The sequence below is a fragment of the Elgaria multicarinata genome, chromosome 5 (assembly GCF_023053635.1).
Source record: "Elgaria multicarinata webbii isolate HBS135686 ecotype San Diego chromosome 5, rElgMul1.1.pri, whole genome shotgun sequence".
NCBI lineage: Eukaryota > Metazoa > Chordata > Lepidosauria > Squamata > Anguidae > Elgaria > Elgaria multicarinata.
This window is the reverse complement of record NC_086175.1, coordinates 90,285,997-90,309,946: the sequence shown is the minus strand read 5'-3', so window position 1 is coordinate 90,309,946 and position 23,950 is coordinate 90,285,997. Positions and strand designations below refer to the sequence as shown.

General features: G+C 43.6%; 1 protein-coding gene across 1 annotated transcript in view; it reads left to right on the top strand.

Moving 5' to 3' along the window:
* CD101 (CD101 molecule) overlaps positions 1-23,720 on the top strand; it is a 28,668-nt gene extending 4,948 nt beyond the window's left edge. Inside the window, exons 3-9 of the mRNA XM_063127602.1 lie at positions 152-565; positions 4,391-4,780; positions 7,932-8,312; positions 9,705-10,109; positions 15,199-15,612; positions 20,811-21,206; positions 23,172-23,720. Of these exons, the coding sequence (XP_062983672.1) occupies positions 152-565; positions 4,391-4,780; positions 7,932-8,312; positions 9,705-10,109; positions 15,199-15,612; positions 20,811-21,206; positions 23,172-23,440 (2,669 nt within the window). The 3' untranslated portion in view covers positions 23,441-23,720. The remainder of the gene's footprint in view (positions 1-151; positions 566-4,390; positions 4,781-7,931; positions 8,313-9,704; positions 10,110-15,198; positions 15,613-20,810; positions 21,207-23,171) is intronic.
* The last annotated feature ends 230 nt before the right edge of the window (positions 23,721-23,950 follow it).

Below are 23,950 nucleotides of genomic sequence, written 5' to 3'. Positions count from 1 at the left end.
GATCTGGAAGTGAAGCGGAGCGGGGGGTCCGTGCACACCCCTACTTTCTGGGCAGTTCACAACAATTTGAACCCAGGTCCCGTAGTTCCCTCCACAACAAGGGATGGGGAAGTGAAGTTATACGTGCGTCTGAATTTTCCTTCTCTTTTAGTAATCCCAGACGCACTCTCCGCCACCATGAAGACGCAAGCTCTCTTCCGAGATCAAGGGGAGTCACTTGAACTTCTTTGTGAAGTCACAACAGCAACAGCCGAACACACCCACCTCTCTGTGGCCTGGTTCCTTATTCAAGGAGGAGACAGGCAAACCCAGAAGATCCTTTCCCTATCTAGAGAGTTTGTCTTGCTTCCTGGATCTTCCTTTGCTCAGAGGTTTTCCTCAGGAGATATCAGGCTAGACAAAATTGGGGAAAAAGCATATAAACTGTCCATTGCCAACCTACAGCCCTCAGACCAGGGAGAAGTGTACTGTGAAGCAGTGGAGTGGATTCAAGATCCTGATGAAACTTGGAAAGACATTGCCCGAAAACAGACAAGTAGAACGTCACTGACCATCAGAAACATGGGTAAGACTTGTATTTTCCAATACTCATATATGCTCTCATTCTAAAAGACGTGAGCAGCTGTTTGAGAGTCTATGGGATAATATGTATGGGAGAGTCTATGGGATAACATGTTCTTCTATGTTCTTTCCAGCAAATGCACCCAATAACATAATTCTACATTTTACTCCTGTCCTTCTAATACAGCCCTGACAAGTTCAGGAGTTTTAAAATGTGAGTAAATTTAATTTAATTTACAGCTGAAGCCCTCTGCGTACCCAGCTGTAGTGTTAAAAAGTAACCTTAGGTATAAATGACTCTGGCCTCTTCATGCACCAGGTCATTAATTCCTCGCTACACAATCAGCTACTCTGCAAGAAAAAGGCATTAAGACAAGGTTTCTTTTAAAAAATGAATGAATTGTTGCTTCGAGACCCTGCCATAATAGATTCACAGAAGCTGTGGAAGAATGAAACAGAAAAGCAATACTTAAACGCAAGTAGAGAAGAATGATGTCAAATATGGGTGTACGAGGTGCAATGCATGAGGACTTTATGGAGGACAGAGGGTGCTAGAGTGCTAGGGGAGGCCTTTGAGAACAAAACATTGCACACACATAAACCACAAAATTGGCTGGAGGATGTGTGGGGTTAGATACACAAACAATACAGTTAACTTTCTTTCTTTCAGTGCTGAAGTTGCTACTTCAGTGCTGTTCCTTGGAAGGCCCTCCTGCAGTCATAATGTGATTCTGTTCCTAGGAGCGGAGAGAAAGCTAGTTGATTCTGTCCTGCCTCATTGTACCTCCAGATGTGGCTAGTTCTGCTTTGCTTTTAGGGATCATGGAAATTGCAGCGAATCTCACGCAACGATGGGAGGAGACTTAACTCCCTCTATAGCCCAGTCCCTGACAGAGTAGACCGTGCACCTTTAGCAGCACAGTACTGTAGGGGTCTGGGAGAGAAGTACCAAGCATGGAGGCTGGTGGCTCTGATTTTGGTGGGGCTGTGAATCCCTTTGGGGTTTCAGTCAGAACCAGCCAGAACTCTGAAGGAGCTACAAAACATACTGAATGGGTTCAGCACATTGGAGAGCTTTAATAATAATAATAATAATAATAATAATAATAATAATAATAATAATATATTTCTTACCCGCCTCTCCGACTGGATCGAGGCAGGGAACAACAATAAGCATAAAATAAAATACTGATTAAAAACATGGTATATACCGCTTAAGAACATCCTAAAAGCATCCTAAAATTCTACTGGACAGGCCTGCCAGAAGAGATCAGTCTTGACAACCTTCTTGAATGCTAAAAGAAGGCTGTCAAGACTGATCTCTCCCGGCAGGCCTATCCAGTAGAATTTTAGGATGTTTTAGTATGTTTTTAAACAGTATATATCATGTTTTTAATCAGTATTTTATGTATTTTAGAGTTCTGGCTGGTTCTGACTAAAACCCAGAATGGATTCACAGCCCACCAAAATCAGAGCCACCAGCCTCCACTGAGTACCAATGCCAGTTCTCTGCCTAGTGTTGCTCAGAGGGTCCCTGGCACCAAATCCTCTGCATTGCTGCCTCATTGTAGAGATACAGAAGATCAGCGCATTCGGCTCCTGCACCCGAAATTCTCATTTGTATCAGTCTTCCTTGGCCAGGTATCCTCCAGGTGTTTTGGACTACAACTCTCATCAGTCCCAGCCAGCATGGTCAGGGATGATGGAAGTGGTAGTCCGAAGCAACTTCAGGATGGCAGGTTGGGGAAAGCTGGATGATATCAGTGCATCTTTCCACGTAACAATTTCCCCTCCCCTTTTCAATCAGCCCCAGGGTGTTCAGTTGTGATCCACTGAGCACTGCTGAGGCGAGAAGCAGTGGAATAATGTGCTGCCTCCCCACAAGGGAGCTGCAAACCTAAATGAAGCGCTGTGCACACACAATCTCAAGAAGAGAGGTGCTTTTTAAACCCCACTTTTGGATCGGAGCTGCACAGTCTAAATATCCACGTTGTTCATACAAGCGATTCAGCAAATATTTGTGAATGGCAAACGTTTGTTCGGGATTTCTGCTCTGCATTATTTATGAGCCAACATTCCGGGCCTTGGATAATTTATGTGCAGTAAGCAATTAGACCGGCTCTAGCTATGGTTAGCTGCAGTGTCTGGGCCTTTGGATGCATGTAGGGAGAAGTCTCTGAAATCCCATGGATGTTGGGGTGGGTGGGGGGGAACACTTTCCCTTTCTTCCAAGCTATTGGACAGTCACATTTTCAGTGCGGAAGTGCTTCAGAAATCAACCCTTGACCACACTCCTTCCTCTTTTGTCTCTGACGGTGTAAACAGTTACGGTTGATGTTGAGAAACAGACCTATTTCAAGGACAGTACCAGTTCCCCACTTTATGACTAGCTGTTGTAGAAAATTTAGATGGATCCTCCCCAAACTTGCTCATTTTTATTCAAAGTATTAACAGAATCTGTTCATTCATTATTTACTTTCAGCTGCCCATCCCTTAACTCACACCAAAAGAGATGGTGCAGTAAATCAGGATATGGGTGCAGGGTAGAACACTCAGGCCTGATTCACACATAACATGGGTGAATTTCCCTGTGAGGTGGTGGCAATCAACATTTAGAATATTTGGGTTGCAATGGGAGCATGCCATAGTTTCTTGTTTCATATGAACTCAGCAAGGGTAGGTTGTTGGGGTGGTTGACAAGCCACCCACAAGCCTAAAACAGGCCATGGATTCTGGGTGGCTTGTCAAGCAGCCCAACAACCCATTGGTAATGAGTTGTTGGTAATCACATCTAATGAGAAGCTGTGGCAGTGGGAGCTTCGATCACCAGCCTGGCATCCGTGGGTGCTGCAACTCACTGTGACTAATAAGCCACAGTGCCCTGTGTTGATTATATGAACTAGGTCTCAGTCATCACATCTACATGTAATATTAATCACTCATTTCCACATTTATTAACCAAGTAAGCAGTGGTGTAGTGATAAACTTTGAAGCACAGGCGTTCATCATGAGAGCTCCCACCACCAGAGCCACACCCCCAAGGAGAGTCCAAATATTTGGATATATGTGTTGATCCATATCAACGGACCAGTTCTAGTAGTTTGCAATTGTTTATTTTTTGGTAAAGCTAATGTTTTTTAATTGGCCATTCAAGACCTAGCCTCCTCCCCAAATATTGTGCACAGCAGAATGATATTGCTAGGGAAATTCACTTCTCCCCCAGGTACTGTGAGGATTGCAGCTAAGCTCAGAGGAAATAGGGAAGTCTGAGGGATGGGTGGGTTGGCAGATGACATGTGTCTCTGCTCATAAAAAGTGCTAACATTGTGCCCCTGTGAGACTTGGCTCCACTAGACAAAAAAAGTCCACTAGAAAAAGCCCCTTATCTAAGTCTCTCCATAGCCATAATAGCCAAATCTATCTAGGTAGGTCAGGAATCCGCAAGCTGGAACACTCCACATGTGTTGGACTACAATTCCCATCATCTCCAACCAGAATAACTCATGGGTGTTGTAGTCCAGCATACCTGGAGGGCACTACCTTGGGGAAGGCTGGTCCAGGTGAAGATGTCAGTGCTGCAAGGAAGAGGACTGAGGAGGGTGGTGGGATTGATGCCAAGTTTGGGGCAGTGTTAACAAAGGGGGCAAGGTTTTTCATACAACAGTTTAGCGCCTTGCATCCCCCCTCCCTTCATGCTAAAAATGTTTGCCAGTGAACATTTGCCACAGCCCTAGCATAGAAAATCCCCCTCATTTCCACTGGAGCTACTGCCTGAAAGGCAGAACTGAGCCTGTGTGCTAAGGATGTGTGTTCATTTGTATTTTCACAGATAAAAATGTTTATGTGAATATCTCTGTGGCCGAGAGCTCTCTTCTGGAAGGGGAAGCCTTGCAGATAACTTGCTCCATCCAAGCTCAGAACACCCGACACAGACGGTTCCAGGTGGTTTGGCAACACCATGGTAAGGCGGTGGCAAGTATTGATCAGTATGGGGCCTTGTCCTTTCCAAGTGACAACGAGGCACGATTCAGCGTGGGAAATCTCCTAGTGAAGAAGCAGAGCAATGATGAGTACATCTTCAGAATAAGCCGGGTGGAACTGAAGGACAAAGGCACGCATCGCTGTCAGGTTTCTGAGATGGAGAAGACTCCCACCGGCTCATTTGCCATCACAGAGCAACGATCTTCACCAGGCATTGATATAAATGTGAAGCCTAGAGGTCAGTCACACCAAATGTTTCCCCTCTGAACATGATATGGGGAAGGGCCCTGGGCTGAAGTTCACTGATATTCTGTTACCTTTGCCATCAAATGCTAAACCTAAACAATGGAGGCTGGTGGATAGTGCCACACCTTGGGTAGCTCCTTTAGAGTTCTGACTGGTTCTGACTAAAACCCAGAGCGGATTTACTATCCCACTGACATTGGAACCACCAGCCTCCACTGAACCCAAACTCAACTTGTTGAGCAATAAGAACAGGTGGACCAAAGCATTTTATTTGTTTCTTTGAAGTATTTTTTTGCCAATCTTCAGCCAAAAAGGCTCCCAGAGCAGCTAACACATAATCGATTAAACCAGACAGTTCTAAAATCTAAAATGACATGACACACAAGGAAAAGGTATGGGGAGGGAAGAGGAAAAAAATCATTCTTTCAGCAGGGGGGGTGGAATAGTATGTGTGTCCGTCCCCGTCCCCCACTCCCCCGCATCTCCCTCAACTCAGTCTGCTGGAATTGCTGGTGGTGATGACAGTCAAGTGAGTTTGAGAATACAACAGCAAAAGTATTCATTCACAACTGACCAGAGAAAATTGTAATGTTGCACTTTTGAACCACTATTTGAATCAAAATTCAGTTCTGCAAAATTCACGCTTCACCTAATTTTGTAATGGAGTTCTCCAATCAAAAAATGCATACAAACATGTGATTTGGGGAAACTGTTGGCAAGAAAAATGTATATATTAGGAAAAAGTGCACACAAAAATGCATGTATGTGGGTAAAAATGTTTCTGAATTTTCATATGCATTTTTTTTAAAAAAATCTCAATGTTCAGGATGAACTGAACTTAAGACTGGAGAAATTCGCAAGGTTTGAGACTAACCGAATTTAACATTGGAAGAATGCAAGACCTTGGAGTAGGGATGCAATAGAGTATCCTGGAAGAGGGCATGGTTGGCTAGAACACTATACAGAGGTCCTCTATTCTGCACCATTATGTTGAGGTCCCACTTGTACTTCTGACTTCTGAAGGAAGATTCAGATACTTAGGAACCATACTGAAAATGCATAAAGCCTTACAAAGTGGTGCCTGTAATGGCATAGGGAAGTTGTCACCTATAGCCTTGGTCCGTGTGGTTAATCCCAGCATGACCCTCTGTTTCCTTGGATTTTCCCCTGGCTGCAGAAGTTATTACCACCAGCCTGGGACCAGTTCAGACATGCTGAGGGATTTTTATCTGTGTCTCTGCTCCCATTCATATATAAAATGAGGGTGAGGTGGGGAATAGTTTTCATATGAAAAGGAGCATACAGGGGGAAAGTATAAAACTTATGTCCTGCCTTGCTTTACCTCACTGTGCTCCATGGTTTTCAGCAATTTTCTTACAGCTCAATTTATTTCCTGTATTCATGGCGGGGTTGGGGGGAGCACTGCAGAGGGCAGTGGGTCCGCTTGGTTTTCCTGTTCTGCAAGATGCTAGTAGATAATTCCAGTTTAAGCTTAGTGGTGCAAAACAAGTGAGAAGCTCCTGTTAATAGCTCCTTCATTTGATTTCATCCTGGTATATTGAAGACACTCAGGGAAAATCCAGTTGCTGGTTAAAACAAAGCAAAACAAAATAAAATAAGATTATCCAGAATTGGCCAGTTCCAGGTTCTTTGCCTCTTTCTGATCACTAGATCTACACCAAGCAGGATCCGACACTTTGGAAACGGTTTGAAGACTGTACGTAGAGTGTGTCCTGGGCCCCAACAGTTGTCACTACTGTTATAAACCATTTTAAAGCAGTAGTGTAGATCCTGCCTCTGTCTCATTTCATTTATGCTCTCCTTTTCTCTACCCTATTTCCATTGAGAAAAGACAACAGGAAGCATTGGAAATGATTTGAGGGAGCCACCACTTCCTGATGGTGTAGCAAAACACATTCCCTGCTATTTCCCGTGGTCAAACAAGTTGGGCAGCTTTTTGAAATGATCCAAGTTTCTGTTTATCAAAGGTTGTGGGAGGATATACCCACCAGGATGCCTCTTTCAAAACTGACTTCAGCTCTCTGAAAAAGTATTGTCTGACTCCAGCCTCTGTTTGCAAAGTGGGAACAGCTTGATGTGATGACACCCAAGCTATCTCTTTCATTTTTCTTTGTTGGTCATTGACTCTTAGTTATTCCATTTCAATGCCTTCATTATTTTCATCCCCCTTCTATTCATTTATTTGTTCCACAATTTCCTGTCTTATTTTTGTGTGTCTTTTTACAAAGCTCTTTGGGTACAGATTCTGTGTTTCTTTAAAAACAAATAAAAACAAAACCTCAGCAAACTGCTGTTGAAAAATTTCCATGTGGCAAAAGCATACAGGAACATCTGTAGTTCATGAATAGAATAAGTTTCATTCAGGAGTAATGGGTAGCTAAGATCCCAATACCTTCCATTTCATGAACATCCCTGCTTGCAGGTTAGCCTTGTTATCCCTCCTGGGGGCTGCCTTGATGGCGCCAGGTTGCTCCCGCTTTTTTTTTTAAAAAAATAATAATTAGAAAAGCACTTTTGCTGCTGTGGGTTAGCATCGAGGAATCCTGACACAGGAGGCCACGCGGGCTTTCTGGCAGCCATTTGGCTTGCTGGGTCCGCCTCCTCTCCCTTACCCGGCTTCTGGTGGACAGTGGGAAGTCACCTTCCACCCTGGAATGCCCCCGGCGTGAGAACAGACCTTGCCCTGGCAGGAAAAGTCAGGCAAAGTCCCTGACTTTTCTGCTGCACATCTTTGCCTCTTTACCCCGCTGTGGCGGTGAATCAGCGGCTGCATCATATAACAACAGTGGCGATTCACAGCTGACTCGCATTTCTATACCACATTTCCGCTCTAAAAAAGAGCCTCCAATGCAATTTACAATGAGAAAACATCAATGCAATTAAAAAGAGCATTCAAAGCCAATTAGATAAACCCAGAACAAGATAAAAATCAAAGCACATTAAAAGCCTAGTGGAATAGAAACATCAACTGCCTGCCTAAAGGACAATGGAGAAAAAGCCAATCTAACCTGCCTTGGAAGTAAGTTCCACTATCAAGGGGTCAAAATGCAAGCCTGTTCTGTACCTTTCTTCCTTTAATTCAAATTTACCCATCTGTGTAACTCACTCTCCTTTGCTCACAGAAAGCCACTTGCAATTATTCGTGTGGGTCAAAGAGGAAACAATCATGGAAGGAGAAGCTTTGGCTTTCAGCTGCAAAGGGAGTGTAGCTGAAAATTTGCTGTCTGTGAACTGGTGGCACATCCAGAAGGATGGGAGCCCTCCGCTGCTCATAGCCGGCATGGATCAAGATGGCAGGATAAAGATAGGCCCTTCCTACGTGGAGCGCAGTGCTCAAGGTGAGCTACAATTAGAAAAGGTGGACTCTGCTGCATTTACCTTGACCATCTACAACACGTTGGCCACAAACGATACAGGGCTATATCGCTGCGAACTAACAGAGTGGTCCAAGGGCAGGAGCTGGGAACATACTCAGGAAATCTCAACGAAAGTTCAACCCCTGGGTAAGTTGAACTTTCCTTTACTTCTAGCTATTCTGTCTAAGTGCTATGTACAACCTTCTACCCCTTGGGTATAACATTTTGGCTAGGGACCAGAGCTTTGCATGCAGGAGGTCCCAGTTTAATGGCTGGCATCTCCAGTTAAAAGATCAGCAGGAAGGTGATCAGCTGGGCCCTGAATCCAGTCTGGGTTTTAGTCAGAACCAACCAGAACTCTAAAGAAGCTTTCCATGGTGCTAAAGCCAACCCCCAAAATAGCATCTGAGAGTTCTGGCTGGTTCTGACTGAAACCCAGAATAGATCTACAGCTCCACAGAAATTGGAGCTATCAGCCTTCATTGGGTCAGTGGTATTTTTATGTTTTGTTTGTTCATTTGCTTTTTCTAACTTGCTGTAAGGGTACCTCTGGAGGAACCTGCATGCTCCTTCAAAGTGCTCTGGGACTTGCCAAGCCTAATCACTACACAGTCAGTGTGTATACAAAGTGCTCCTGGTACATCATTCCTGCAGTCTTCATTGAGCTCCAATTGAGCTGGGTTATTTCTGGATGGGCCTAAGGTAAAGCTTTTGTGATTTTGGCTCAGCTGACTTGGAAATAATCCAGGTCAGCAAGCCATCCACTTATGAGATTGGGAGTGATATGATGGAGACTACCGTGGTTTCCTGGTATTTGCCCCTAGCTCAGCAGCGTGACTTGAGTTTCTAGAGAAGCAGGAGATATATATCAGCCTTCCCCAACCTGGTGACCTTCAGCTGTGTTGGACTAATGTGGATGATAGGAGTTGTAGTTTAACACATCTGAAGGGCACCCAGGTGGGAAAGGGTGCTGTAGATCTAAGCATATCTACCAGAGGAAATATAGCAACCCTCTAGTTAACTCAGGGGTTGTCTTCACAGTGCTGGGTTGGTGCTGCCTCCCTCTTCAACCCACACTTTCCCTCTCCTGGGGCATTGGGTAATCCTGATGCCAAGGAGGGAGTGCGGGGTTTCTTGGTGGCCATCTGGGTCCCAGAGCCCCCCCCTCTCTTGGTGGAAAGCAATCAATTGCTGGTTGCCTTCCACCAGGCTCCACCTCCAGATTGGCCCCAGATTGGCACAGAGTGACGCTACGTGGTGGAAGTGCCGTGTTGACATCGCTCCCTTTGAAAAAGCTGGGATAAATCCCCAACTTTTTCATATTGCATGACTAAATCAGAATCTAACAAAAATGCATTTATTTAAATATATGCATTTATTTGTTTAAAATATGGATCCAAAATAACATTTTTATTTTTTAAAAAGTGAAATGAACAAGATTTGCTAGACATGAAAATTTGGTGACAGCCTGAGAAAGCTATTGACAATGACCCTCTGATGTTAATGTGCTGGTGCCGATTATTTTCGTTCAATTAACAGGGTTGAATTTGAAGGCTGTCCTGAGCAGCAGAATTCCAAATGTAAAGCTGCATGAAGATTTTGAATTGTTCTGCAAGGTGTCTGCTAATAATATCACGGCGAAAGTGCCAATATCCATCACCTGGTACTTCCAGCCCAGCTCAGGCCTAGGTGGCTCCCAACAAGTGGTCAAAGTCACTGCAGGAGGTGCCATCGTATGGAATTCAGCCCATTTGCACTTCCAGAAGAAAACAAAGATTGCTAAATCCTCCTTTTCATCCCAACTCCTAATCCACAGTGCCACATGGCAGGATGCAGGGCTGTATAGATGCAAAGCAGAAGTCTGGAGAAACTCAGGGCGAGCCAGAGATTTAGAAGCACCTGCAGTAGTATCTAATCCTGTTGCGATAATGGTCACCAAGCCAGGTAGGCGTTTTGCAACCATTACTTCAGTCAACCCTTGTCTTTACTGCCATTGGCTTCTGGGCAAGTTCTCCCTCAACCTTCAATGGAGACCTCCGTACGTTCCCTGTGACTTTTGTTCAGCCCCTCCTTAGTCACGAAGCTCTTAACTAACCAACTGCCTGTGCAAAACCCACAAGTAGCACATGAGTGCAACAGCACCCACCCACCCATGTTCCCCGGCAACTGCTGTACAGAGGCATACTGCCTCTAGTACTGGTGGTAGCATATATCTGTCATGACTAGTACTAATTGATAGCCTTCTCCTCCATGAATTTGTCCAATCCTCTTTTAAATCCCTCCAAATTGGTGACCATCACTACATCTTGTGGTAGCAAATTCCATCATTTAACTATGTGCCCAGTAACTATACTCAGAAGTACATCCCACTGAGCTCAATGGTACTTACTCCCAGGTAGGAATAGATAAGAAATTCATTCAGTCCCAATTTTTATATGCACCTCCCAAACTAATAGGTGGACTAGAATACAATTAAGCCCTTTTCACAATTTTGTGATACAATTTGGAACTAAAAAATACACACCAAAAATGCATATTTTAAGGAACAGCACCCCTCAGTCTTCTCTTCTCAAGGCTAAACATGCTGATCATCAGTGGGCCTGCCACGTCTTGGATCAGCCCTAGCATGAACCCTCTGGATTGGCCATACCTAACAGATAAATGCCAGGAGCCTTTCCTTTCCTGCTGTTCTTGCCTAGTCAATGGAGCAATATTTTCTTCCTGCTGCACATCAGACAGAAGTCTCCAGCTCTATCTCCAGTTTCCCACTCTTGTGTCATTAACTACCATGGTAGATCTGAATTCAGGTCTTAAGAATCACACTGCTTTCCCTATCCCAGCACCCTGCACATGCTTTTCATTTATCCTTCAATAGTAGGCATGAGCAAGGGGTGTGCCAGGTGTTCCCAGACACACCCTAATGTCTCAAGCAATAAGCACCAAATGGAGAGGACCACTGACTAGCTTTCCAGATGGAGATCCAGATGCTGCAGGAACAGTCCTCAGCTGTCCTCTGGCTGCTCCACTGTTGCCATCACCAACAGCGCACCATCGTTCCTGGCAGCAGGGCCAAAAAGGAATTTCTCTGCCAGGAGCTCCTCTGCCGGGAGCCATGCTTCAAAGAGGTCAGGAGGAGGCCTCCCGAATGCTAATCTCACCTCGTCAGCCCCTCCTCTAACCAGTGTCACTACAAAGCCCCACCAATGCTGTGGCTTGAGGAGCATCTCCTCATTCCACACACACACCCAACCTGCAATGGCCCTCTCACAGTCAGGCAAGCTGAATGCAGAGTACGGCATCTGTGTCTACAGTGTTTAATAAATAAATGAATAAAAATAATGCCTTTAATGTCTGCCTTAAAAAAAATCATCTGGGTGCACACCCTAACAAAATGCGCTGCGCACGCCTATGCCTTCAGTCCACTCCCCCTGAAAGTGATATTGCACTGCAAACGTACAAGGAACATTACACTGGTCTGAAGAAAAACAAGTTGGCCTCTTTAGGATGCATGAATGGGTAAGTGCTAGGAGAAGCTGCCCCAATGTATGATATAAATGGCAAAAGGAACATAGGTAATGTGTTATTCCCATCTCAGCCTTTTAAAAAACCTGTGTTCTGCTTCCCAAGGATATGCAATAGCCTAATCGGGTGGGAGAAACCGAAAGCTGCTCACAATCTGTCTGATCGATGCTGAGGAAAGGGGGAAATGGTGCTGGGTATTTTTTGAAATGACTCATACTTGGGGTTTTGCACCCACTGTGGGTCGACAATGATTTTTGCAGAGATGCACATTGGCAGTCTGTGCATATAATTTGAGGCAGCTGCTGGGTTCTTTTGCATACTTCACTTGCTGCTGCAGAAAGGAGAGACTGCGCTGTCAGCAGCCCGGTTCAAAGCAAGAGAGGAAACTTGGAGATTGTGCTCAGTTAATTAAATTGAAGTGGCTTTTGATTTCTCCTTTCATGTCATCTCTCTTTAGCAAGGCCACCGTGGGTGACAGAAGACTTAAAAGCAATAACTTTTTCTTTTTTTTAGAGAGATTAACTTTGGCATGACTGTAGCGGCTTTTATAATGGACAACTTCTGATGGAAATCAGATACACTGCTCTGGGATCTAATGAGAGCAGTGGCAACAAAATGGAGCAGACTTTCCCATTACAACATTTTTTCTGTGTCTCTTTACTTGCAGAACACCTGAGTGTAATGGAAGGGAGGAATTCTGCCTATATCTTGGGACTTGAGAAGCCAGCGGTGTCCTCAGCCCTATCCATAACCACTTGCAGCCCTCAGAATATTATATCATAAAACAGCTCCTCCCAGACTGGCGCCCTCCAGATGTTTTGGACTACAACTCCCAGCATCCCTAACTATTGGCCATGCTGGCTGGAATTATGAGAGTGGTAGTCCAACACACCAGGCTGGGGGAATGGTGTTGTAAAATCTCTTCATTGCTCATCACGGATATAGCAACCTGTGAAAATCAGAAATTTGGCAGTTCCACTTGCTATATAAAGGTTAACAGCCAAATGCCACTATTCTTCCATGCCCTTCCTGATTATTTTTTTCAACTCGGCAACAATGTCTCTTAAATCCTTTTTATGGGGATGTAAAGGGCAAGGTGCAGAAATAGTGAAAATTAAATGAAAGGCTGGACTTGTGAGGAGGGAGAAATAGACAGATGGACACACAGATACTCTGGATGAGAGAAGGTCAGAGAGAGAGAGAGAGAGAGAGTTGCAAATGGTGCTCAATTATGTTCCAGACCTCAGGTCTTCTTCCAATCACAAATATTTAGTTACTTCAGTGATATTTTTGAAACCCAGCCTGGCAAAAACTAAGTGGAGAGAGACTTACTGTCTCTGGTTTGGTTATAGTCAACAGGAGCATGAAACCATTTATATGAATATCTAACTTGTGATTTGAGGTTTTGGATGAGCCTTTATTATTACTGCCAAAGGTTTAAGAATGGGGTACATTAAATACTTCCCCCCACACTACTACCCCTGAAGAGCGTGGTGGTTTCTAAACCTCCCTTCCTCCTCTGTCTCTGTGTGTACAGCAAATTAGATGACCTAGTTCAGAGCTATCAGGAGAAGTACAGCAAATTAATATATAGTGGATATTACATTTATTCTTTGGAATCCCAAAACCAGTACTGAATCTCTCTCTCTCTCTCTCTCTCTCTCTCTCTCTCTCTCTCTCTCTCTCTCTCTCTAACAAAATTACTTTAAATGAATTACAGTCTTGTTTCAGCATGGTTTGAGTGAAACTGGCATACAAATTATTCAAATAATCAGAGGGTTGGCAAAATTGATTTTTTTTACTACAATTTAAAATTAAATCTAATTGTATATGAATCACTTGGTGATTCATATTCTTTTCTTTTCTTTTGTTCTTGTTGCAAGGAATTCCTAAGATATTTTTACTTTTACTGGCTGATTTGGGACAAGAGAAGGGTAATGGGCACATTGAATTGCTAGTTAATTCTAGGCTGGTCCAGTCCTAGAAGGGTTAACAGAACTAATACAGTTTTAGATACAAAGAACCATAAGTGGGAGGGGAATACATATTAATGCTGTTCCATGCATTTGTGCATCATGACTTCTTGCACAAGTGCTAGTGTGATCTTTTGTTCTTTTCTTTTCTCCCTCCCCCACCCTCCACTCCCAAGATATGTTATGCACTAATTGTGGAGGAGACTCAGAGGCAAGTGATCTGCAAATGATCCACATGCAGTTTTGTATAAGCAATGGTTACAAATACCCTTTCAATTTCAATGGCCATGGCTACACCTATCGGGTCTATTGCAACGGAGGGGGAAGGCTCTCGTAATATGGTTATCATGAGATCTCCCCCTCTGTCTACACGCAGCACATGACATCCCAGGAAGAAGAGGTCATCGTGCCCGCCATTTTTTTAAAAAAAAAAATTTAAGGAGAAGGAGCACATTATTATTATTGCATTTATATTCCACCTTTTTCCTGGTAAGAAACCCAAGGCAGCGTACCTAATCCTCTTCCTCTCCGTTTTATCCTAACAACAACAACCCTGTGAGGTAGGTTGGACTGAGAGTCTGTGACTGGCCCAATGTCACCCATTGGGTTTCCATGGCTGAGTGGGGACTAGAACCTGGATCTCCCGACTGCCAGTCCAATACTTTAGCCACTACACCACACTGGCTCTCAATCATGTGATTAGAGTTCTCTGAGTGGGAGAGTAGGGCCAGCGAGCAGCCCCTCCATTGCATTCCTTATCACCATTGTCCATGGGTTTAAGAATAAGAGCTTTGAACATGTATACTTTGGTCCCTTGTATGATGTAGGACCTGATCATGGAGAGTTCTAAACCACATGGGGAACCCGTGTGCATTCAGCAGGTGCCTCACTTCAGGGCTCATCCTTAAATGTGTGGACAGCAGCGAAAGCCATGTGTCCAAAAGGGGGCCCTACTTGCCCCCTCCCACAATTTTAATCATGTGGGGGATGAATGCCTAAAGAGGGCTGTTGAAGAGAGTAAAAAATAAATAAATAAAATTACTGCCTCTACAGTAGCAAAGCTGGAGATAAATTTCTGATGGTGCACTTGATATAGAATTAGAGATGTGAAGGCCTGTGGGGGGGGGAACCCCAAGAAAAACTGGTGGTGGGAATGGGAACAGATTAAACACACACACATGTTCTTTTCAGGGATTGTTTTTTTAAAATAATTTGAGAAGAAATGGTTTTTTCTCTCCCCCCCATCCCCATTTTTTCTGGTCTTTCCACCACCCTGTCCCCCCACAAAAGCTTTCATATCTAGAATAAACTGGTATTATGTATGGCTTTTCACTAACCACTTCAACAGTTCAGATTTGCAATCTTTGAATGATCCTTGAACAGGAAAATGTATTTCACAAATGTTCTCACCTGCACTTTAATACCTCAAAGCTTCATTTTTCAGATGTTGCTTTGGTAGGCAATTTCACGTTTTATGTGGTATCTTCATAATGGCATCAACAATATTAGCTAATTATTCTCTTGGCTTCTTAATCTAGAAAGCAGACTTGGAGTCAACACAGATGCAAAGACTTTGGAAATCTCTAGCAATGAAAACGCAGCTGTTGATTGCAAAATCATGTCATTGACCAATGCGAATTCTCAATTAGAAGTTTCCTGGTATTTTCTACCATCTCTTCCCATGGATGCCTCTCCCCGGCTGATTATAAGGAACAATTATAGTAACGTCGTGGAATATGGGGAAGCATTCAGTTCTCCCCATCAGAAATCTAGATTTCATAGTGAGAAGGTCTCCAACCATCTGTACCAACTGCTTATTTTGTCAGCGGATTATGATGTACAGGGTAAATATTACTGTACAGTAGATGAATCGATCTGGTCAATAGATGGCAGCTGGAACAAACTGGGAAAGATGGAATCTGGAAATACCACAGTGCGTTTCAAGATTTCAGGTAATGAAACATTTTATGTTATGTACATTTAAGTATTTAATAGCCCATTCTTCAGCAAAAAAGTTCCCAAAGTGGCCCTTAAATATGAACTATCTGAACAACAACAGTACATAAAATACATCAGCCACATTAACACAGCAAGAGCCTCATCAAATAAAATTCAACTTAAAAATACAAAGCTAAAAAAGTTTTCGCTTGGGACCAAAACAACAACAGATGACCATCTCTGTGGAGAGAGCTGCAAAGCAGAGAACCATCACAGAAAAGGCCCTGCCTCTTGTCCTCACCCTATTCCAACTCCAATAGCGGTGAGCCCCACAGAAGGACCTCTATGGCAGATCTCAATATATGCAAGCAAATATATTTAATTAATTAATTTACAGCATGCAGTGGATGCTGGTGGATCCAATGTCAGTGGGGCAGTAAATCTGCTCCGGGTTTCAGCCCAAACTAGCCAGAACTCTAAAAAATGCCATCCAATGTTGGATAGCTCCTTTAGAATTCTGATTGATTGTAACTGAAAGCCGGAGCGGATTCACTGCCCCACTGACATCGGAGCCACCAGTCTCCACTGTTTGAAGAGATGATGATAATTTACAGGGCAGTTGGTTGGGATGACCTCTGTGAGGGGAGAGGGGGCCAGTCCCTGCTTCATGATACAGCAAGTACTGGATGGAGAACGTGATGGTGACCGTTAACTTCCCTGGCGGTGGCTGCCTCTCCTGCTCGCAGGGCAGGTGGTTAAAGGTGTTGCATGGAGCTTTGCATCTGTTTTTGTTTTGAAGCTCCTCTCTGTGTGTGTATTGGCTCCCATTGGCGCTCCACTTTCATACTTTAGTGCAAAACAAAAATAGACACAGAACTGCATGCTGAGTCCTTGATGTAATGTGTAGGGTGACCATATGAAAAAGGAGGACAGGGCTCCTATGTCTTTAACAGTTGCATAGAAAAGGGAATTTCAGCAGGTGTCATTTGTATATATGGAGAACCTGGTGAAATTTCTTCTTTATCACAATAGTTAAAGCTGCAGGAGCTACACTAGAGTGACCAGATTTAAAAGAGGGCAGGGCACCTGCAGCTTTAACTGTTGTGATGAAGAGGGAATTTCACCAGGTTCTCCATATATACAAATGACACCTGCTGAAATTCCCTTTTCAATACAACCATTAAAGATACAGGAGCCCTGTCCTCCTTTTCATATGGTCACCCTAGTAATGTGTAGTTTGACCTCAAGGTATCCAGGTCTTAAGCCATTGAAGGCTTTATAGGTCAATACCAGCACTTTCAGAGCAGCGTCTGGAACCAGACCAGGAGCAACTGTAACTCTTTCAAAACTGGCCTGGTCCAGTATGTCATCTGGCTGCTGTGGTTTTGAGCCAATTGTAGTTTCCAAACAGAGTTCCAGGGCAGCCCCACATCCAGCATCTTACAGTAATCCAATTGGGATGTCAGAACATGGCTAATTTTGGCCAGGCTTAGAATGTAGTTGCCTGGACTAAACTGATTCCGTAGAACTATGTGGATGTTTCCAGTAAAAACCTTGCACCCACCATATTACCCAGTGCTGAATGGAGTCATTAGGAGGTTGAAGAACTTCACATGTTGCTAGGCAACAAATAACAGCTACAGCTTTAATTAGAGAAGCAGCTTCCCGCACCACTGTAAGCATCTAATTAAGCAATTTCTTTAAGAAAGGAGTAACCCAGTTTGTGACTGGGTCTCCCAGCAGGCTTTCCCGCTCCACTAACCATTCAATGAAGTGCAGCTGTGAGGGAGGGGCTTCCAATTTGAACCAAATGGTGGCATTATTATGTCTGTGTGTGTCTAGGCAGCTCCGGGGTCCTCAGTGTGGCACTCCTGGGCACCAATGGACTTGCAGACAACCTCCTTGATGCTTGCCACGCTCCCTGACTCTCCTGCTCTCTTTTTAACATTTAAAGTTTAGAAAGAAAAAAGGGGGGATACTGGGATGCTGGCATGCTGCACAGTGAAGTGCCAGTCGCCAGTGCTGTGCCCCAGAGGCATTTTTTGGCAAATAAAAATGGGGCATGGCTGCAGCTGAGTGCTTTGAAGCATGCCCAGCCATACCGAAAAAGAAAAATATAAATCTGGGAGGTTGTAGAGAACATGCCCGGGGGGTGGGGGACTGAGGGGGGTGTTTTGTCTGTGCTCTGTGCGTGGGTGGGTGCTTAGTTTTTTATTTAATGTTTTTTTCTGTTAGCTGATTAAATTGTTTTGTTTTGGTGTTGGGTGTTTTTGCTTGAATTTTGTATGTGTATGTTGTATATTTTGCCTTCTGGTAGGGATGTGTGAGATTGTTAGTCTGGTGTCTGTTTTTGCTTAGTTTTGTGTCTGAGGTGTGTGTGTGTGTGTTGCCAGGGGTGAGGTAGGTAGGTAGGTAGGTGTGTGTGTGTGTGTGTGTGTGTGTGTGTGAGAGAGAGAGAGAGAGAGAGAGAGAGAGAGAGAGAGATTCTCTGTGCATCACCAGTTTGCCTCCCATGAAATGGGGCAGGGAGAGAGAATTGGCTTGCCCCTTACAGCTTATAGTTTTCTAGAGGAAGGCTTGGCTTAGCTGGCTCAAACGTTGAACAGGAACACTACTGTTAGGTACTAACCATTAGGGGCATGAGGATGTACTGCAACCGTTTTTTGCAGGTCCCATTTATTTAGCAGCTATTACCCATTAGGCTGAATCTTAAGACAACCTCATAGTCAAAGGACAATTAATGTTGTGATCCTGGACACACTCATTCAGAGTTGAATTTTTCCATTGAAATCAATTGGAAAAGTCTCCTTAGCATTGTATTTATGGCCTACTCAGAACTATGCTGCTGATAACCCATAAATAATTCTAAACTGGGAGGGCCTTTTCAGACATAATTGTTTAAAAGAACTGAAGCTTCTGAATTAGTTCAGTCAAATCCACTGGAGGCTCCAATGTCAGTGGGGTGGAGAATCTGCTCCGGGTTTCCGTCAGAACACTAACGGAGCTATCCAAGGTGCTATCCAAGCTTTTTACCTTGGGTAGCTCCTTTAGAGTTCTGACTGAAACCCAGAGCAGATTCATCGCCCCACTGACATCAGAGCCACCATCCTCAACTGGTCAAACCACCATTTAAAATATTTTCGGGAAGAATATATTTCACCAAAAATGAGATCTCTATCCATGTTGTGTGCATGGTGTATGCCTGTATGATGCCATCAATGAGTATGTCTGTTAGGGTCAGGGAACCTGTCGCCCTCCAGATAATGTCGTGTCTCCACTTTCTATCAGCCCCAAACAGCCTAGCCAATGGTGAGGGAAGATGGACCGAGTAGTAAGGTCACAAACTTCCCAGCCCTGATGTATGTGAATAGCTTTGTAAGGGTGATAGGCTTCCATATCTGCCCGCAAAAGAAGGAAAGAACACTTCTGTTCCATCATGGGAGAATAATTTTATGTTTTGTTTTAGCTTTTGCATTAACGCCACAGGTTGCCTCAGGCTATCTGGATACAAAAACAGACAAATAGCAGGTTGGGATGGCTGCTTGCCAGAAGGTCTACTTGCACATAGACTTAGCAGCCTATAGCGTGAAAGAGACTAGGGGCACATCTTCATGAAGGGTTTGCCCAGGGGTTGCTTTGAAGTAGTGGCAAGTCATCTACCTGATGCAGCCACCATTGAGAAGCCATCCGGGGCAAACCATGGAAACTTCGCTCCAAAAAAGTCGGGCACTTACTGTGACTTTTTTGGCAGCTGAGCCCATGGCGCCTCCTGAGTGGTCAGCATGGGCGACCCACGCCTCTGGAACAGTAAAAGAAAAAAAGGGGGGGGAGGAGAGGAACGGGCTGATCCTCCCCCGCCCTTTTTTAAAAATATTATCTATATCTGCAGAGCTCTAAAGATACAGATAAGAAAAATAAAAAGAATGGGGGTGGTTGGGGAGAAACGGGCAGCCAGAGGGAGGAGACGTGGTTTGCCCAGTCCCTCTCATGTCCTCCTCTGGCTGCCTCGTTCTTTCCCTCCACCCATTTTTGTTTTTATTAATTGTATCTGTGGAGCTCCACAGATAGAGATTATAAAATTAAAAAGGGGGGAAGGAACGGGCAGCCAGAGGGAGGAGAAGTGGTTCACCCAGTCGCGTCCTCTTCTGTTGCCTTGTTCCTCCCCCCCCCCCGTTCTTATTTTTATTATTTGTAACTGTGGCCCTATTCCTCCCCCCCCCATTTTAATTTTGTTTTACTTTTCCAGAGGCGCAGGGCCGGAAAATTCACACTTGCCTTCGTTCCCATGCAGATGTCAGGAAGGAAAGCAAGTGTGGGCACAAGGCGTTTTGTGGCACCAAAGTGCCCCCATAAAGACGGGGGCTGGGATGAGTAATCCAGGCAAATGTGTAGACCTCCAATACTTGCACATAAGCAGATTCTTGTTGTTGTTTGTTTACTTCACTTATATATCACCACAAAGCTGAAGCTTTACAACAATTCATAGGAATGCAAAATACAACAAAAAAAGTCTAAAAATTTTAACATAGAAAAATGAAACCAGTTAAAAACAATTTAAATAAACAATGTTTTCCCTAACAGACCTGTTCTCAAACAGCAGGCATAGATTCCTCATCATATACCATTAAATGCCTGGCAGGGTATTTACTCCTGAGATCTACTCAGGAGTAAACACCAGCCTGCTATCGGAAGGCAAAGCTTGCGGGCACCATTTCCTCACAGTGCTTGTCTAGACACTGGAAGGAAGTGAGTAACTTCTTAAGCAAGTAGTGTCTTCCCTAAAACAAAACTCAAACAAGAATACTTGGCATCAGTGACCTCATCAATTTATAACAGGTGGCTTGGAACAGCTATTGGAACAGGATGGGGGCAGTACTGCTGAAGACTTATAGAATCATAGAATAGCAGAGTTGGAAGGGGCCTACAAGGCCATCAAGTCCAACCCCCTGCTCGATGCAGGAATCCACCCTAAAGCATCCCTGACAGATGGTTGTCCAGCTGTCTCTTGAAGGCCTCTAGTGTGGGAGAGCCCACAACCTCCCTAGGTAACTGATTCCACCGTCGCACTGCTCTAACAGTTAGGAAGTTTTTCGTGATGTCCAGCCGGAATCTGGCTTCCTTTAACTTGAGCCCGTTATTTACTTCCTAGAGTGATGAGTCTGTTAGGTGTGAAATAATATCCCCAATCAAGCTTCTTCTTCTTTACCACCAGAAAATAAACCACGCGTTGAAGGAACAAACCACAGCATGACTGCCACTGAAAAGGAGGACGTGACCCTGAAATGTATCCTGCAGAGCCCAGTACAGCCCACCTCCCATTTCTCCATCAGCTGGTTTAAAGTGTCAGGACATTCCAAAACTGAAACCCTGGTGACAATTAAAAACAACGGAGTCATTGAGTATGGCAGTGGGAAGGCGGCAAGGAGGTTGCGGCCCCACGGCCTTTCTGTTGGCGACTTTCGCCTGACGCTGCAGAATGTGGAAATGGTTGATGCTGGACTGTTCTACTGCCAGGTGGATGAATGGCAGGACATCGACTGTAGTGGTGCACAGGTTCAGCATGCGTCAAGTCAATCCGGATATAGCAGTCTTATTGTGCTTCCTTCAGGTAATGTTCATCTGACTCCTGTATGTTTGTCACTTTCTCCAGCCTTACATCTAATTGAAAAGTGATCCTGGGTATGCCAAAATGAAGCAGGACTTGCCCATACTAGCCTCCACACTTGACTGGTGTTTCAGTTGGGTCTGCCTTCAATAGATGTGTAGCACAAACAAGCTAGTGCAATAGGTACATGAGCATGGATCCCTTGCTGTTTGATCTCTGGCTTCATAGTTTAAAAAATCTTCCTTGCATGCACACTACTCCTTTGTGGAAGCAAATTTGGAACAGCTGGGCTATAGGGCACAATAAGGAAGCACTGGTGAAGGGTCCAGACTGGGCATTTTGAGTTCAGAGTTGGCTATTTGGGAATAATGTTTTGGAGAATTCTCTGTGGTACCAAAACAAGGTGAACAGTTCTCTGACACACAGGGTCTGTACATGCAACACATTAACCCATACTCAGTAGTTGTTATTGCACTGTGAGTTGTTTGTTGAACTGTGGGTTAGCGTGTTGTCTGAACCTAGGACATTTTCTGCAGGGTGACTTGTTAACCATACAGTGTGGCTTATTTTTCTCGAACAAACCATCTTGAGAACCTGTGGTTTCTTGGCTTCTTCAGGGTGGTTAACAAGCCACCCTGCAGTAAATGTCCTTTCAGACAACATGATAACCCACAGTTCAACAAACAGTCCATGGTTCAACAGCAACCCATGCTCAACCACTGAGTGTGGGTTAATGTGTTGTGAGAACACAGTCAAAAAGTCATAACTGTAGCAAAGATGATATGGCCTTTATCTTTCTGGCAGTACCTTTGCCGATAGATGATAGATGATAGATGATAGACATAGATAATGAAATTTTATTTTACTTCCAAAATAAAGAAAAATAATAATAAAGGCAACAAAAGAACATATGTAATAGTATAACAAGATCACTAAAGAATCAAAGAAACTAATTCTATTTCTAGAACACTTAGAGTAAAACAGCCTAAGTAGAAACTGTTCCATCTGATGAAAGAATGAAAATACACGTTATATACTTTTCCTTCTGCTGCTTAGTTATACTGGGAATGAAAGAATGAGCAAGGGGACGTGGCTATGGAACCAAGATAGGGTTGTTATTATTATTATTATTATTTATTTATTTATTTATTTATTTATTTATATAGCACCATCAGTGTTCATGCTAGAAGGAGCTACAAGTAGAGACAGAACACAGAAGAAAGACAAAATGACATTTCAGTCCTATGCTGTGGTGTTTCGTTTTTTATTTCAATTATAACAGAAAGAAGGGGGAACATAGCTGAGTTAACAATGAGAGAAGTAATAATGAGTATTTCCTCCTGCCATCTTCACAGGAAAAGAAACGAGAATTGATTCATGTTATAAAGCATAAGTACATACCTAAAGAGGGACAATTACTTTCTTCAGCCACTCCCAGTCTTTGCCGAGTCCAAGGCCCACAATGTCAAATTTGCTAATGAATTTCAATTCAATTTTTTTGGGTGGGGGAGTGAGAGTATGATGATATTTAAGGTCTGCTTCATAATGTCTTGGGAAACTGAAATGTTCTCATACTGAATTTTAATATTTGATTTGTGTCTATTTATAATTTTGCAGTGACTCTTACCTATTTGGCCTATGAAAATTGTCATAGAGTAATAGAATAGTAGAGTTGGAAGGGGCCATAAGGTCATCGAGTCCAACCCCCTGCTCAATGCAGGTAGAAAGACATTGTTGGCAGATGCTGGCAAATTATAAAAGGGTGGCAAAATTGTAGTGCAAACACATGCCAATCTGTGCCTTCTATTATGCACCTGCGTGATAGCTGGCCCAGATGCTTCACTTGAAAATCTGCACATCTGTTAGAATGAAGATTGTGTAAATCTATTTTTAATACTCTATTTAACCTTTTTGCAAATTATATAGATACAAGAAATTAAATGCTTTGTTTTATTTTGTTTCTTGCAGCATCAACCAGCTCTACCCAGATCTGTTCATCTCCTTCGCTGTACTATTTCATTATATTCTATCCTCTGGTTCTATTCCTTATCCTGATGACTGTTTTCCTCTTGTGTTTGAAAACCAAACTTTTTCAGAAGACAAAACTGAATCTTGAGGGGAAAAAGACTTCTGGTGAAGAAATTGAGATAGTGGCACCAACCCACTTTGAGCACAGAAGTATGAACAATGTAGCAGAGGAAGAAATCCATAGTCTCAAAAGCAATGACATACTCTGACTGTTCATTGAAAAATGGATGATGACATTGTGTGTAGTGGTTAGAGTGTTCAATTGGGACTTCGGCAATCTGGGATCTAGTCCACACTTAGCCATGAAGCTCACTGGATGACTTTGGACCAGTCACTGACTCTCAGACTAACCCACCTCAACAGATTATTGTGAAGATAAAGATGGAGTGGAGGAGGACCACGTAAGCCACCTGGGCTTTCTTGCAAGAGGAAAAAAAGGTGGTACATAACTGTAATAATAAATACAATAAAAATAAATCCAATGCAGAATGGGTTGCAAATGCCTTTATTGTTTATTTGTATGTTTAATTTATATTCTGCCTGTATACAGAATGCCCTAGGCGGCAGGGTAGATTAATCATTCGGGGTACATTAGAATGCCCCTAAGAGGCAGTGGAAGGTAACTCCTGAGGCAACCATTTCAGGTGTTGTGATTTCAAGCCCTCCCACTGAGATGTGAGACAATAAAGAGGTCTGTTGTTTAATCCACAGGGCTTTAT